Raw genomic sequence first — 18,748 nt, forward strand, 5'->3', positions numbered from 1 at the left:
CAGGCCAGATTGCGGTGGTTGGGATCACTGCCCTGAATCCCAAAATAACAATCCAAAAACATGTATTATACGCCATATTAATAAATTACAGTAAAAATAAGCAAAATAACTACATTTACCATCAATGCTGAAAGATGGGTGGAAAAGATGAAGAATAAAAATCAGTGTTGTTAATAATGGCGTTGGAATAAGTTATATTTTTCAGTAGTGAGTAATCTAATTAATTACTTTTCTCATCTTGGCAGTGCCATTACCGTTACTGATGTGGGAAAGGTGTGAGTTACTATGTTGGTTGAATGACGTGAGAAAAGTCTGAGAGAGATGGACTCACGGAGACGAGCGAGCAGAGCAGAAGTGGGGAGGAGGCAAGGGGAGTTGTGACGCCGTTTCTCACGCGATCCTAGGTAGCTCCAATAATACCTGACTTTAGCCGATAGCCTACAAACTACACCCACATGATGCTACGGTAGATATCACATATAATACAAACTAGATGCAAATGACAGACATGGTGGCATTAGCAACATGTATAAAGAACTAGATGTGTTAGTAAACAACCGCTATCTTAAAGCAGTAGACTTTTCAGGAAGGCTCTGTTGTAGAGAACCTTCCTAGCGAACCTAAGTAACTTTTTATCTGAAATGCTCCTAAATTGGCAAAATCTCGACTTAAATCTATCTTTAAATGATGAAACAGTTTTAAAACTCACACATGTCGAAAGTAGACAGAAGGGAACTAATGCAATAACGGGAGCTATTTTAACAACTTTAATGGCTGATTCACAACATTAAATGACTTCCACACATAGCAAAGGTACTATCTAGTTACTGTATCGCAATATCCACTGTACAAATACCATTGTGTCTAGTTAAGTTTAAGGTAAAGAATTGGGCTAGGGCTAATTGTCCCAAAAATCCTTTAAACTTTACATTGTGTTACCTGTTTTCTTTTTTCTTTTTTTTTTTTTTGAGAAAAAAAAAACATGAAAATTATCACCAGTTACTCTGCCAAGTAACTAATTACTCTTACATTCAGGTAACTGAGTTACTAACACAATTACTTTTTGGGAGAAGTAATTTGTAAATGTAATCAATTACTTTTTTAAAGTAAGATTAACAACACTGATCAAAATACCTCAAACACACACTCTATACTGTTACGCGACTGGAGACAAAATGACTCCGGGGTCTCAAAGTCAAAATCATGTAAATCAGGTACGTTGTAACCTGGTGACAAAAAAAAAAAAAAAAGAATAAATACATAAATAAAACAAAACAATTAAAAAAAACAAAACAAGAATTGACACCTATCCATATTGGAGACTTTTTTTTTTCTTTTTTTAATGGCTCACCCTGTATGTATCATGTTGAATTGGTTTTGTTCCCGCCAACAATGTGCTTTCTCTTCTTAATACATTGCTAAGGAATTGTATCGGGACTATCGTATTTTTCGGACTACAAGTCGCACCAGCCATAAAATGCCCAACGAAGAGAAAAAAAAGACATATATATAAGTCGCACCGGAGTATAAGTCGCATTTTTGGGGGAAATTTACTTGATAAAATCCGTCACATAGAACAGACATGTCATCTTGAAAGGCAATTTAATATAAAAATACAATAGAGAACAACATGCTGAATAAGTGTACAGTGTACAATGCATGAACAACGAAATGCGCATATACTGTCCTCTCCAGGACACTACGGCTCTGTCCTGGCTATTCAGCGGGCTAAACTCCCAAATGACAATGCTGGACATCCGTATAATATGCTGAATCAATTTCGTCCTCGATATCAAACAGGTTCGCATCAACGTAAACAAATGATAATTAGGTGCTTTTACAGCAATGACACAAACTGTTACCATGCGTTCGCTAGCATTAGCACATCGTTCAAACAACCACACAACTGGCTCTAAGTGTCCGATCGTGGACGGAAAACATACAACAAAAACAGAAAAGATGATACACACAGGCGTTGCCTCTGTAGAGATATTTTACAAGCATGAACAATGAACGTAGGTTCACAGCCGTGTTTCTCCCTCGCTAACTCGCCTACTCACTCAGAGCTACATAGCTGTCGGTCTTCTTCTGGCATGTGAGCGCTCTTCTTCACGTAAACAAGTGCGAGTGCGCCCCCACGTGGGCGTGAAAGCGCAACAAACTAAAAGCATGCATTTCAATATATAAAAGTCAATAATACAATTGTACACACATTGCCAAAGAGAGAACGCGAACGTGGCCATAGCTATTAAGAGTTATTCAGATAACTATAGCATAAAGACCATGCTAACAGTGTCACTCCAAAATACCAAAATAACATGTGAAATGATATCACAATGTGTTAATACTTTCACACATAAGTCACTCCTTAGTATAAGTTGCACCCCCAGCCAAACTATGAAAAAAACTGTGATTTATAGTCCGAAAAATACAGTAGGTATCGGCATATCTTCAAAATCAGGTGACTCAGTTGGAAAAATATGTGATCAGGACATCCTTCATACAAACCGCAAATATTGCCAATATTTTTTACTGGGCTTGTATACTATAGTGAGAAAGTGAAAGAATCTTGTGCTGAATTTATCAGATAAGAAACCAAATTAGGCAAATAGGAATTATTCAAGTGTCAAAGTAAGGAGACACATTTTATCTGCCAACGCAGAGATGAAAGAAAGAAAACATTGCAGCAGAGTGGAGATTGTGGGCTATAATACTGCAGTATTGAGAGCTTAAAACAACTACATAGCAAATGAAAAAGAGGACATTACAGGTCTGTTGCTTATTAGTGCTCTCAAGTCACGACCACAGAACATGTAGAAAACAACAACAACAAAGCCATACCGTATCTTGCCTCGAACACATAACAGTAATTTCCTACCTCTGGTCTGACAGGGTCTTCAATCCCAACGACACAAATGGCCGTGAGATCGCTGAGGATGTTGTTTTCGTCATCCCAGTCGGGTTCGGGGTTGCTGGAGAAATCGCGGTACGCCACGCAGATAGTCCTCAGGCCGTCGCAGGCCATGGGCTCGATCACCTTCTTCACCATCTCATCTTTGTCTCGTGGACGAAAAACCCGGGGTTCACCCACCTCATTCAGAATGTGGTTGCATCTGTGGGTTACAGAAATTTAAAGATGAAAATCAATGAAAATATATCAAGGATGTGGAGATATGATATAGAGTGAAGGAAAATGGTATTTTTGCAAACATGCTAGTCGTAGACAGGCCTAATTATTTTGTTTTATTTCAAAATAAAACAAAGATATTAAAACCATAGTGTAACCAACAATAAAATACAACTAAAATATGAGTGCATGTGAAAGAATGTTTGTGCCGGCCCTTATGCAGGAAATGAATGACTAAGTCATTGTAACAGAACGTATTTGAAGATCTACGTCACACCCGCGTCATATGATAATGGACAGACAGATTATAAGTGTGGGTCGAGCGCCGAGTCTGCCCACTCGAGGCTGACGTCGACAGAAGATAATCAGCGTAACCCCGATAACAGTGGTCATGAACTCTAGCTCAATCCAAGACTGGTGATGCCCCTGGGTACCACCCTGACAGCCCTTTCGATCTGCCTACCCGCCTACCGAACCTTCAAAAAGACATTTCTGTAATAGTCACTTCTCAGGCTGGCGAAAAGCGTGCTGCGAGAATGGGACACTGTGCCCCGTTTTTTCCCCCTCAGTTCGCCAGACAGTTTACATTGTTATTCTCATTATTTTTTACTGTTCTCGACTTGTATTGAATGGTCTACTTTGTGGAAAAGGCGGTGTTAGAACTTTTCTTCAGATTATATAAAATAATGTTCTTGGAGTCAGATAATGGTCATAAAAACATGAACGTGCGGCGTTTGACTACGAGTTCTCACACCAACAAGAGGCAGTATGGTCAAGAAATGGTTGGCACTGGTTAGCACGACGCTTCACAATTCTGAGATTAAGGTTTTAATCCTGGGCGCCGACCTTGCTGTTTAGAGTTTGAAAATCTTCCCCTTGCCTGCATGGCTTTTCATGCAGGTACTCCGGTTTCCTCCCATATCCCCAAAGCAATGGGATTAAACACTTCAAATTCTCTGTAAGTGTGATTGTAAAAGGCTGTTTGTCCATGTATTGTATCTGCCCAGTGATCAGCTGACAACCAGCCTCCAGCACCCTCTGGGATCTCATGAAGATAATTGGTATGGAAGTTAATGAATGTTAAATAAAGTACAGGTAGTCTCCGGGTTACGAACGAGTTCCGTTCCTAAAATGGCGACATAAACAGAATTTCCACATAAATCTGAATTACAGTGGGGCAAATAAGTATTTAGACAACCACTAATTGTGCAAGTTCTCCCACTTGAAAATATTAGCGAGGCCTCTAATTGTCAACATAGGGAACCACAATTATGAGAGACAGAATGTGAAACCCCCCCAGAAAATCACATTGTTTGATTTAAAGAATTTATTTGCAAATCATGGTAGAAAAGTATTTGGTCTATACCAAAAGTTCATCTCAATACTTCGTTATGTGCCCTTTGTTGGCAATAACGAAGGCCAAACGTTTTCTGTAACTCTTCACGAGCTTTTCACACACTGTTGCTGGTATTTTGGCCCATTCCTCCATGCAGATCTCCTGTAGAGCAGTGATGTTTTGGGGCTGTCGTTGGGCAACACGGACTTTCAACTCCCTCCTCACCCTGTGGCGTCAAAATGATAACAAGAACGGTAAGCAAAAATCCCAGAACCACACGTGGGGACCTAGTGAATGACCAACAGAGAGCTGGGACCACAGTAACAATGGCTACTATCAGTAACACAATGCGCCGCCAGGGACTCAGATCCTGCACTGCCAGACGTGTCCCCCTGTTGAAGAAAGTACATGTCCAGGCCCATCTGCGGTTCGCTAGAGAGCATTTGGATGATCCAGAAGAAGTCTGGGAGAATGTGTTATGGTCAGATAAAACCAAAATAGAACTTTTTCGAAGAAACACAGGTTTTCTTGTTTGGAGGAATAAGAATACTGAATTGCACCATACCCACTGTGAACCATGGCGGTGGAAACATCATGCTTTGGGGCTGTTTTTCTGCAAAGGGACCAGGACGACTGATCTGTGTAAAGGAAATAACGAATGGGGCCATGTATCGAGAGATTTTGTGTGAAAATCTCCTTCCATCAGCAAGGGCAGTGAAGATGAGACGTGGCTGGGTCTTTCAGCATGACGATGATCCCAAACACACAGCCAGGGAAACAAAGGAGTGGCTTCGTAAGAAGCATTTCAAGGTCCTGGAGTGGCCTAGCCAGTCTCCCGGCCTCAACCCCATAGAAAATCTCCGGAGGGTACAACTCAACAGTACTATGTCATCTGGAATTTAGTAGTCCGCAAATGTGCTAAGGGTTAGCTGAGCTGTTACATTAGCTGCTAATTCTCTTGATTGGGAGGGAAGCTTTGCTGCAGAATAGCTCAAGGGTGTCCATTCTATTTCACATAGGGTTGCAATAGATGCTGGATTTCATTCCAACAAAACAAGACAACACCTTTTCACCAATCTGGTGCCTTACAAGTGTAATCAGATGACTGCAGTCAGGTGTTGTTTGTTTTAGAAGAAACTTAATTGTTTGAACTGTCTGTGCTCGATTGGTGTGAACAAAAACCAGGACCGACAGCGGCCCTTGAGGACCGGTCGGCACACTCCTGAAGTAGCTGAACAGTGCACACGTCAGAATAGGGGAGGTGCTATGCACAAAAGGAGGTGCTATGCAGGACCGAGCACTTCAGCAGCTCTCACCGGCAGAGAGGAGCGATTCGATGATTACTCAAAAACAGGTGAATGGTTCAGAAAACCAATCCAGATGTGTTTTTAAGGAGGGAACAACCACAAAACATGATTAAAAGCTCAATTTTGCAAATGAAAAAATTCTAAACTAGCTCCTAACCGATAAATTGGAATAATTATAGTATTTCATAACTAACATACTGGAGCTCAGTGTTTTTCAACCACTGTGCCAACAGACACAACGCCACAGCACACTACAGTGTTGTAGCGTCGTGTCTGGTGTCATCCACTTTCACCTAATTGATGGTTATAACTGCGTTCACATGCGCAGTTATGCACAGCGCCTTCTCTGTTTTGTCCGAATTATTTATCTTATTTAACATCCATACATTGTTTTAGTATAAGGATATGAATATATATTTATTTAAAAGAAAATAGCGAGAGAGAAGTCGGCCCGACCCAACCGTAAATGATCACACATAAATCGCTCCAGAGTATAAGACGCACCCTCTGCCAAACTATGGAGAAAAAAAAACTGCGACTTATACTCCGAAAAATACGGTAGTTAGATTACTCACTACTGCAAAAACATAACGCTGTTAGAAACACTGTTATACTCTACACTGTTATTAACAACACTGTTTAAAACATTTCTATACTGTGAGGTAGTGATTCTTCTGATATTTTGACAGTTTAAAATGGGATTAGGGTTGGGCATCGAGCATCGATGGGATCCGGGACTAACACTCCAGTGCTTCCGGAACCGTTCGAATTTTAAAATTTTGATTCCATGTTTTGGTGCCCTGACCGCCGATGGGGAAAAATAGCTGCCAAACACCACGAAGAAGAAGCCACATGAAGCGTGTGTTTATGCATTGCAACTTGATTTCAACCATGGACACGGTGCGGCGGCGCTCAAGTTTGGCTCAACTTCACAAATACAAATGACCAGTCAACTCAGTGCAACATTTGCAACACAAATATATCATGCAAAGGTGGTTGCATGATAAATATGATTAAACATCTCCGGCTTCATGGAATACAAGTGCCGAGTGCATGTGCATTGCTGAGTGCTGTGTATTTGACACGCTGCGCCGGTTTTTTAACCTGTCATAACAAGGTTAGTAAAACAATAAATTCTGTCTGTCTTCTGCTGCCCCCGCAACCCGACCCCGGATTAAAGCGGTAGATGATGGGTGGATGGAATAGTACAAGAATAAGTTGTATTATTATGTCGGAGTAATGTGGCTATATAAGCAGCTACATACTTTACGTAGCGCGTTGCACCCTCTGTTAAAATCAACAGTATTAAAAGAATCTTTTGTCTTCTGATCTTACAATCTGTTGTGTTACTTTTTTTAGAACTAGCCATAAGAAGCATTAAACTATCTTTTTTAATGTGAACTTGTAGCAGTGAGCACATGCTGACATCACATTGCATCCTAGCCAGACTCTCTCATCTCTTCTTCTATGCATTATACGTACACAGTCGTACAACGCCACTCACTGGCCTGACTGGTATTGTCAGAACATAATCATTGCTGTGTCTGTAAATACAACAGAATCAGTTTTACAAATAAGGAAACCTTATTATTTTGCCAAATTTACATCAAAATATAATCAATGGAAGAATGTATCCTAATGCTACGTCGTAGCTCCCATCTAAGGTACATGTACGTAAAGTGCATAGCAGCTTCTGCCATATATAGCTCGCAGCTACCTTACCCCTACGTAATATTTGCAACTTTTTCTCTCTTTCTCATAATTATGCGTTCAAGCTTCATCTACACCCAGTGAATGTGTGTTCTCCACTGGAGGAGACACTATCTGTTCAGAACGCTCATGCTTACTGCCTGAGAAGGCAGATATGATAATTTTCCTCAACAAAAACTGTTTCTGATTTTATACTGTACACGCTGCCAATCTGGACTGGGTTTTACAAGTTGTTTTTTTTTGTTTATTTGTTTCATATTCTACACCAGGTTAACTCATTAGTGGGAGCTCAATGACATGTAAAAATGCCTGCAGCACTCTAAAACATAGGCAAAAGAATATGTGTTAATGTTTTCCCTTGTGAAAGTGCACTCCTGTGGAAAGAAACTTCAGTATATTCTAGTTCACAGATTGATATTTACAGCGTACACGTTAAAAATGGCCCTGTGAGAAATTCTTCTTCTGTGAGAAACCGGAACCGTTCAACTTCAAACGATGCCTAACCCTAAATTGGATGAGGAGACATATGTCCATATTAAGCTACGGCTATAAAGTAGCCTGGTTGTAGTTGTCAATAAACAATTTTATTTACCGGGTCACATCAGTTTTCAGCCATCTATACTCACATTAGTAAATGCTGCTGTAATGTAAATTATCTACTTATACTCTCCCAGTTCACCCCATCTAAGATTGAGTTGATATTCTTACTTTTTGAGGACAATCTCTGATGCTCCCTTGCTGTACATGCGGAAGCTCCCATCAGGCAGTTTGACGACAGTGCTCATGGACTTCCGCACTGAGTTGAAAGTGTACACTTTGTAGAGCTTCTCTTCAGGGATCTGGTTCCTGATTGGTTGGTAATCGCGCTTCAGGTCCAGCACCAATCCCAGCAGGCCACATTCCGTCTTGTTGCCCACCTGTTTCGGCAGACCTCCTTCCTTATCCGGGGGCTGTGGAGATGAAGGAAGAGAAGCTTTTTGAGTTTGTGTTCTGACATCAAATCAATTGTGCCGGCTCTTTAAAAAAAATGTGCCGGCACTAAGCAAAAAAAAAAAAAAAAAGATGCTTAGATTTTTTTTTTTTTTAAATCTAAGCATCTTGATCAGGCAGGAGACATTCTGTGTATCACACATAGCCATTTTGGTTTGTATTGTATGAATATCGCTTATTGTCATAGAGGTGACAATCTTCCAGTGACTTAAAAGAATAGCTGATACAAATACAAGAAATAACCAAGGAACACAGCCTGTTTTTAATACATGTTCCCTTTCAGCTGGTGCATAGTTTGAAGAAACACTCGGGAATTTTATTTTGTATTTTTTGTATAGCTGCAGCCCTAATTATAATTGGGGCCATTATTGCGACATACTCATACAAGTTGATGGGGCACATTTTTGGAAATAAAAACGCAGTATTTCTAAGTGTTTCTGTGCATAAATTCTGAGGTACAAAAAAAATTGGTAATTTATGACAAGCATTAATTGCAAAACTGATTATTTTGCATTTTTCCAGTTACAGTTATTATACAGGTAAATTCCGCCGACAGGGAAATGTGGGATGAAGTCAAACAACTGTGACAAAATTCCTCTCGTTCTTTTTAATAGGTGGAACTTGCCAGAATTTTTTTTAAAGGGGTCTCGTGAGATTGCTCTGAGGTTAAAGCCTGATGGTACTTCCTCACTGGCACTGAGATTCCAATGTTGGCACGACTGGGCTAAGGACCAGCTGCCCTCACCCTAGTCTTCGGGTGTTCCCGCGGGCAAGGACATATGCCAGAGGGAGTGCTGGCAACCTTATTTCCTGTTCCACATGATGCTTTCTGTAAATCCACGCCTCCTGCTCCTTCCACTTTTCTCATTTTCTTGATTCTCATTCACTTCCCTCTCTCTGAACTTCATATCTTATGCCTATACACCTCTCCTCACCTATACACTTGCCCTTACTTTCGTGTAAAACACCCTGGCGCTTCACATGAGTTGCACAATCCAACTGGGCTGAAAGCCTGGAGGTGTGCTGGAGGGCACTAAGGCACTCTTGCGTTACACGATGAGGACATTTGTACTTGACAGTGGTCTGACTCTTTCCTTCTGTACAACACTACCATGTCAACATCTTGTCTGGCTTTTCTTGCTCTACTTTTCAATTCCATATTCCATCTTCCCCTACTATTATATATATATATATATATATATATATATATATATATATATATATATATATATATATATATATACATATATATACATATATATATACATATATATATATATATATATACGTATATATACATATATATATATATATATATATATATACGTATATATACATATATATATATATATATATATATATATATATACATATATATATACATATATATATATATATATATATGTGTGTGTGTGTGTGTGTGTGTATGTAGATATATATCAGGGCTGTCACAATTATCGCGTTAACGGGCGGTTATTAATTTTTTAAATTAATCTTGTTAACATATTTGACGCAATTAACGCACATGCCCCGCTCAGACAGATTTAAATGACAGTACAGTGAAATGCCCACTTGTTAATTGTGTTTTATGGAGTTTTGCCGCCCTCTGCTGGCACTTGGGTGCGACTGATTTTATAGGCTTCAGCAGCCATGAGCATTGTGTAAGTAATTATTGACATCAACAATGGTGGGCTACTAGTTATTTTTTTAATTGAAAATTTTACACATTTTATTAAAACGAAAACATTAAGAGGAGTTTTAATATAAAATTTCTATCACTTGTACTAACATTTATCTTTTAAGAACTACAAGTCTTTCTATCCATGGATCGCTTTAACAGAATGTTAATAATGTTAATGCCATCTTGTTGATTTATTGTTATAATGAACAAATACAGTCCTTATGTACCGTATGTTGAATGTATATATCCATCTTGTGTCTTATCTTTCCATTCCAACAATAATTTACAGAAAAATATGGCATATTTTATAGATGGTTTGAATTGTGATTAATTGCAATTAATTACGATTAATTAATTTTTAAGCTGTACTTAACTCGATTAAAAATTTTAATCGTTTGACAGCCCTAATCAATATGACGCAACTGTCAGAGAATCACAAAATTTGAAAAATAAGGTCTTAATGAAACCTTTTTTTTCAAATTTGTAAAAAATTTGAAAGATATTTCAAAATTCTGAATTAGTCTCAAAATCATGAAATTCCAAATATATCAAATGTGATACATTTGGCAAGAAAGGGTTTATCGAGTTAATCACAGCTTAAAAAATAATTAATCATAATTAATCGTAATTCAAACCATCTCTAAAATATGCCATATTTTTCTGTAAATTATTGTTGGAATGGAACGATAAGACCGATATGTACATTCAGCATAAGTACTGTATTTGTTTATTATAACAATAAATCCACAAGATGGCATTAACATTTACAATTAACAATTAACATTCTTTCTGTGAAAGGGATCCACGGATAGAAAGACTTGTAATTGTTAAAAGATAAATGTGAATACAAGTTGTAGTCATTTTATATTAAAACCCCTCTGTATGTTTTTGTTTTAATAAAATTTGTAACATTTTCAATTAAAAAAATAAACTAATAGCTCGCCATTGTTGAAGGTAGTGATTGAAATACACCACAAGGTGTCATGGGCAAGTTTTAAATTAATTAGAGATCTAGCCAAGTTTTTCGAGTGTATTTTGCTCCTCGACTGACGCTGTAGTTTCCAGGTTCATTGTACCTTACGTTCATTTGAGTGTTGACTTTGCAACGTACGAGACCTCTGATAGTTTGTATATTGTGACTAAATATTGCCATCTAGTGTATTTGTTGAGCTAAACGAAATGTTTGAATAGAGTTTCACCAAAGTCTAAGTATTATTTTGCATAGCTATTTTGATTGGGAATGCCAGCTCTCTTTGCATTGAGCGATTTCTTTTTGTGAACATTATTTTTTTTTGAGAGATAGGAATATTAATTTTGTTGTGCTTTCGGCAAATGATACTGTAGCAACTTAACTCTTCCGCCCAAATGCATAATGGGTAGTTGGGCAACCATGACTGTCAGTGGTGGCGGAAAATGGTATATCTTCTCTGCATTGTGTTCAATACAGGGTGTTTAAAAAAAAGATTATCTCCTGTCATTCTTCTCGCCACAATAGTTATAATTGGTGTGGAAGAGATGCCAAAGCTAATGCCTATAAATAGGGCGGCCCCAATGAATGCCTGTGTCCACTCCACTCGCTTGTCTCCGCCTCTTAGCTGTCAATATACATAAAACGGCGCCATCGTAGTCTATTTGCGGCAATGCATGAGTGGGTCGCTCCGCGCATGCGTAACGCAAATGCGTTAAATATTTTAACGTGATTAATTTAAAAAATTCATTACCGCCCATTAACGCGATAAATTTGACAGCCCTAATATATACTGTATATACATACAGAATATATATATATACATATACTGTATATGGTGGAAAACACAGACAAGGCAGAAAAAGCAGTTTCTGCTCTTGCACCACTCTTTAAAATAAAACTGCTGTATTTTAAGTCAAAAGAACTGTTGTGTGTGATAGAACAATATGTCTATATGCTGCCATTGCAATTTCGTGGGGCATTAAGCACCCGGGCCCGTATACAGACACACCGCAACCACTTTTGATTCAGACCCACCATAAAAAGAAGGTAAGTAATTATATTTATTATTTGAAATGTCCATCATTTTTAGCTTAGAATCATTAATTGATGTCTAATATTTAGTTTATTAAAATATATATATATATATATATATATATATATACTTTTATTAAATTATTCACTCGCATATTTTAAACTTTTAAACAAATTACGTCACAATGAAAAAAATAAGTGTCTGTAAATAGGTAATGGATATATTCTACCTCATAACTATCGCTTAATTTTATTTTTTAAGTTACTGTCACATTTGCCGAATGCAGAAGGGGTGACACGGATTTTGTTGTTACAAGGAAATACAGTACTACAAGGTATATAAACAAATATATATATATATATATATATATATACAAAAATAGTTTGTCATTCTTTTTCTTACACATATTGATCACAAAAAAACTTTTGGACAACATATGCAAAACGGGTAAATATATCACAATTTATAAAATTATTGGAAACATTTTAACGAAGGTTGAGCATACGAGGAATGTGTTATCAGACAGCAGAGCTTAAGGGAGCCTCGCCAAGCTTTCACCCGACATTACGGAGACCCTCGGCGGCCTCCAGACGGGCTTTCTCCTGCTGTCCTCGTTAATTGCAGCTCCAATAGCATATATTAAAGTTGCAGCAGTTAAAAAGCTCATAGTTGGATCTCGGGATCAAGCTGACGGTCAACCACAAGGCGAGACACAGTCTCCCAGCCTCTCAGCGGCCCCCCGGGTAGAACGCACGTAGTCTTGATATATGTCCGTCAACGAACAGTAAGTGTTGTTGTGAGGCATATCAACTTCGCGTCCTTTGCCTAACAGCATTTTTCACCTATAAACAAATGAACAAAAAACCTGTAACACTTGCATTTATGCGTGACATAATTGTGCCTTCTACACGTACTGATTAGCAACAGGCTAGCAGCCACAGCAGTACAGTAGTTGTAGTAAATTATATTAAAGATCATCATAATTACAATCATCATCGAAATAACAATAGCAAAGGCAACAAGTCGTTTCATGCGCAAGATTCTAGCTTTAGTATGTTTTGAGCACTGGACATATGAAAATGCAGGGATAGGAAGAACATACCTTCCATAACACAGTGGCAACATGGCTACAAAAACTGCTTCATGAAGATGTTGTCCTCCGCTTTCGTGATGATGGCAGATGGATGCGGTATTTCCAAATTGTCTTTTTTAAAGGGGTTTTGATGAGTAATGTTACTCCAGCTCCACTGTTGTTTTGGATGGAGAAAACGTAAAACGGAAGTTGCGAGCAGAAATGCAGAAGTAAAACGGAAGTACCTCGAGACTTTTCTATACAAACGAGGGAAAAAAAAACAAATAACCTACACTCATTCAAGTAAAAAAAAATGAATGTGACAAATGTTCCTTGGATTTCTCAAATCTAAAAAAATAACAAAACAGATTGTTGTATCCTGTATTTCCCCTGTGTCTAAATATTGTCCTCTAGTGCAATCTTGAATAACCTCAAAAAGCGGAAACTAAATAAATTTCACTTTCACTGGAAAGAGGCAGCAACAGTCCCTGCGGACCAATCATGAGTTTTCCTTGGACGTCGGAGAAATCTGGACTGGCCCAGTTTCATCAAAGATGTTTGTTTACTTTTCCTTTAGACTTCACTGATTATCAGCAAACAAACTGTGGATAATCAAATTTGGTGTCTGCTTCTGAAGCACAATCTTGCATTGTTAGAAAGGTGCACTGCTTAGTCCAGAAACATGGTCCAGTTGGTGGAAATGTGGAATCCACAGTTCCAATGTATGTGTGTGCATCTGTTGGGGTGTGTGTGTATGTGTTAAGCTATCAAAAATGTTTCACTAATGATATTCACTGTATTGTCAACTCTGCCTTGAAAAGCTCAGAGAGAGCTCCTCCCCTCAAGCAGCCCTTCTCCCCTCCTCCCTCAAACTGCCTGGGGGACAGGGTCAACCATGCTGCTTTTGTTTGTAGCACAGGTGACAGACACGAGGATCATGGCTAGCGAGGTAAGACAAAAGTTTAAGGGGCGGCTTTAAACAGATCCGCTATGTGGAACCATGTTTTGTTTGCTGTTGATTATAACGATCAGGGGAAGAAGTATTGCCAGTATTGCCTTATAACTATATCGTACATCTTGGGCAACACAGCCAACATGACCACTCATCTCCATGGCAATCACCCAGACAAGTCATCTGCAAGCAGGGCAGAGGACAAGGTAACCTGACCCAAGTTTCCGAGCAGCATAGCAGACGCCATTCAAAAGAAGTCCACTTTCACCTCTGATAAACATAAGAAAATCACACATGCTGTTGGAAAATTTACTGCCAAAGCTTTGCAGCCTTATTCTGTGGTTGAAAAGGATGGAACATCCATCGCAAGTGAGAGAATTTTCTCCACGGCAGGGGACATTGTTGAAGCAACCTCCTCTCCTCCTGCGACAGACAATATTGATAAACTTATTTTTCTGGTGAGAAATCTAAAGACTTAGTCATATCATATCGAAAATCGTACAGAACCATGACTTAAAGACTTGTAAGCTTTATTCATTCATTCATTCATTTTCCATGCCGCTTTTCCTCACGAGGGTCGCGGAGTTGCTGGAGCCCATCCCAGCTAACTACGGGCAGTAGGCAGGTGACACCCTGAACTGGTTGCCAGCCAATTGCAGGGCACAAGGAGACATACAACCATTCACGCGCACACTCATACCTACGGACAATTTAGAGTGTTGAATCAGCCTACCATGCATGTTTTTGGGATGTGGGAGGAAACCGGAGTTCCCGGAGGAAACCCACGCAGGCACGGGGAGAACATGCAAACTCCACACAGGAAGGCCGAAGCCCGGGATTGAACCCTTGATCTTAGAACTGTGAGGCAGACGTGCTAACCACTCCGCCACCGTGCCGCCTGCTAACCACTCAGCCAGCTTTAATAAGCCACAATTGTTCAACTACACTCACAACTGTTTTACGAAAATATGTTTTAAGAAACATATGCTATTTCCATTGATTTAAAAATCTATAATATTTAGTACATGTTTTACGCGCGCAATGCACGCTGGGGATAATGACGCGGTTGGGCTGGATTAGGAGAATAGCTGTGCGCTACACATGATTTTCTCACATTCTGCAGCTAGTCAGATTGTTTTGTTACAGAGCTATGGGACGAGTTCCTGACATTGTACCTGTATCCAATTCCAGCTCATCAGCAGTGTCTTTAAACCGATCCTAGGCGGCTTGTCGAAATATTGACTTGCTTCCATTTTACAGTTTGTATTCTTGACCCCTTTGTATGTGAGTTGCATACTGGCCTTGGTTTTTTCGTTCGTTTGCTTCTCACCTGTTTTCCCTCTTTTTTTAAAATTTTCTTTATTGTTCCCGACCTACTGTCACAGACCCTTTTTTGTCTCCCTTTTCGCGATCGCATGTTTTTGTGTGTTCATTAAACCCTTTTACGCAATCCCCTTGTTATTGTTGATGCTTGCTTCCACATTCGCAGACCGTAACAGATTTGTTGGTTTTCATCTGAGGACTTAAAGCGGATTGCAGCTAATAGATCAATATATACATACTATCGATGTAGAAAAAAATAACATGGTCCTTGTGGTGTTAGTTAATGTTACTAAACAGTGCAGTGTGGAACGCTACCTGCAAGCAGTTACAGTGCCGAGTCCGTAGCTGTCACTGTCACTAGACCAGGTGTTGGCAACCCAAAATGTTGAAAGAGCCATATTGGACCAAAAAAACAAAAAACAAATATGTCTGGAGCCGCAAAAAATGATAAGCCTTAAACACAGTACGCCTAATAATGAAGGCAACACATGCTGTATGTATGTATCTGTACTAGCTATATTAGACTACTATCAAAATGACTAAGTCGGCTAAGAATACATAATGAGCCTTTTTGATTCAATGTTTATTTTCTCTGAAGTGCATTCAATGCATCACATGACTATTCTGTTGTATGATACCACAGTTTAACTTCATTACAATATTGATAAAATGTTACATTGATTTTATGAAATTATGGAAATGCAATAAAAAAATCCCATTTTTGATGTTGTTTTTATTTTGAGGTTTCGAAAAACAACAAAAAAGAACGTGCATAACATGCCCGCATGCGCAGGAGCATCAAAACAAATGACCACACATGCTGGCTAGACGTCATTCGAAGGTGATCATATTTTGATTTCCAAAAAGAGGACACAAATAACAGACATAAATAATGCCCGTTGAGTCTTATATTTAACGTTTATATGGATCGATGGTATGCACGCACTGTCCGTGCATGACACACACACATACGGACAGTTTGCCCCAACTCTCAGCCGTGTAAGCAATCATGAAATATTGCTCATATGCAGCAGAGAGAAAATGGAGCATTCTCAGGCTTATCCTAAACCCATTTTATTTTTTTATGACTGTTGTCAAGCCCGACCCTTCCCCAAAAGCCGTGTTCTAGGCAAGCTAGTCGCTGATGCACAGCAGCACTGTTACCGTAGCGCCCTGTCTCTCTCGCTCTTTGATGATGTAATTGCTGCATGAATTCCGATTTGAGAGACTTGATAGTTCAGACCGCCGCGACATTCTGGAAAAATGTGGCCAAGATCGACTTTTAAACCAAATACAAAAGTGACCCAGATCGGATTTGAAATTGTCCACTTCTATGCGACGTGTCCCGTTCAGACCATCAAGTTAATGTCTCACCCGAGTCGGAAAAACACGAAAAAATCAGATTTGTGCATTAATATCTGCAGTATGAACCTAGCCTTAGTTCTTCAGAAGTAATGGAATGTAACTAATGGCACTTTTTCTCTTACTCCCAACTAGATATTCGGCTGCCGGTTTGTTTACAATGGGAAATGACAGCCATGCTGCCCTGCTGATAGAAACGTGTGGGGCAGGCTATGATGCAAATCTTCGTTGACAGAAATGTTGAATTTCAATATTTTATTCTACACATTTTTACAGCATTGGAAAGCGTTAAAAATGTTTGTGTCATTTTTGTCCTCCTACAGAAACGATATAAAGACAAAAAATCTTCCCTCAACCATCTTTGTCCATTTTCAAACATTTTTGAAAATGTTCCATGGAACCACAAGGGCAACGCTTAAGAGCCGCATGCAGCTCTCAAAACACGGGTTGCCGACCCCCGCACAAGACAAACACTACCGGTGTTCTGCAATTCCTGCCTACGCGGCAAGACGTTTGCACATGTGCACATTGGTTAAAAGCGGCCAATAACTTACTATTTGTGTTTGTTGAGTATTTTATTACTTTTCATTGCCTCAAAATACTTTTTGCATGTGTTTCTCTCTCATACTTTTAAGCATTGTTTTCTTGTGGTAGCTTTAAAGCAGATTATTGATCTGTTGACCACATTAATCACGTGGCGTATTTAAACCACTCTTATCTGATATTACTACCTTAAGTATTTTCTTAAGCCATTTTGAGTATGTTCTGCCTGTATGCATCTAAACAAAACAAGCTGAAAGTGCGTAGTACTTTGGGTGTCAATTTGCCTCTTGTAGTACGTTTCGCCAGTGAAGCACATTTTGGCAGAAGACTGGTTTTCTTTACTCTCGTCTCATCCAGTCTTTCCTGTTCATTTTGCTTTTGGTCCTTGTTTTGTGAAATATCGAGAGCGCTGTCCTGTTCATTAATGATCCTCTTGGGTTCAAATTGAAAGGGTTGAACAGATGACATGCTTATGTCGCTAGAGTCATACTCTGAAAGCTCCATTGACATCACTGCACACAGTGCAACGTCAACAACACTGGCGAGCTACAAGTTATCTAATTTTACAAATTTTATAAAAACCAAAACAGAGGGGTTTTACTATAAAATTATTCTCACTCATACTAACATTTCCATTTTAAGAACTTCTAGTCTTTCTATCTATGGTTTCCTTTAACTGTATCATTGCATCCCTATTATTTCGGCTGTTTGATATTTTTGTTTGTGTTGGAATTTTAAAGGGTTCCTTGCTGAAGCGTGTTTCATGTTTTCTGCAGAAAAGGTAGCCCCAAGTACGGTTTAATTCCGATGAAGAAGCCATTTCAAGAGGGATTTTCAATTTATATTTTCAGTTTATATGCGTGTTTTGTTTTTCACTTGTACATCAATGTGACATTGGGCACAATGTTTTATAATGCTGTGATGGTGACACCCTGTATATTTGTAAGGCGTGGGTTTGTTTGTGTGTGTGTGTGTGTGGGGGGGGGGGCACCTGTTTATACTTGTGTATGCATGTACATACTGTGCGCATGAACCCCTCCCTGGAGGATGATGCATTTCCACTTCAGGCATACTAGTGGCTGGATTATGAAGACGCATAGGCAGGAAGGGGACTTGATGTGACTATCAAAAGCGGCCTTTTCTGCCTTTGTATTGCCGTCGCTGCATGTGTGATGGCCATCAAAGACTTGCATACACATCCCACAGGAATGGACTCTTATATAAGAACACAGCGGCTAACATACTGCAGAGATGGTGGAGCGCTGAGGGAGAAGTGAGGGCGGCATGAGCTAAATATTCCTCTGAAATGTCCCTTTTTTCAGCTCTATGGATAAACTTTCTT

General features: G+C 39.2%; 1 protein-coding gene across 12 annotated transcripts in view; it reads right to left on the bottom strand.

The window, feature by feature from the left end:
- The window catches only part of atp2b2 (ATPase plasma membrane Ca2+ transporting 2), a 329,843-nt gene that overhangs the window by 73,567 nt on the left and 237,528 nt on the right, over window positions 1-18,748 (bottom strand). For all 12 annotated transcript variants that reach the window (XM_057845541.1, XM_057845546.1, XM_057845545.1 and 9 more), the window contains 2 exons: window positions 8,189-8,430; window positions 2,879-3,113 (listed from right to left, as the gene is read on the bottom strand). In XM_057845541.1, coding sequence (XP_057701524.1) covers window positions 2,879-3,113; window positions 8,189-8,430 — 477 coding nt within the window. The remainder of the gene's footprint in view (window positions 1-2,878; window positions 3,114-8,188; window positions 8,431-18,748) is intronic.

The sequence above is a fragment of the Corythoichthys intestinalis genome, chromosome 9, assembly GCF_030265065.1.
Source record: "Corythoichthys intestinalis isolate RoL2023-P3 chromosome 9, ASM3026506v1, whole genome shotgun sequence".
Taxonomy (NCBI): Eukaryota; Metazoa; Chordata; class Actinopteri; order Syngnathiformes; family Syngnathidae; genus Corythoichthys; species Corythoichthys intestinalis.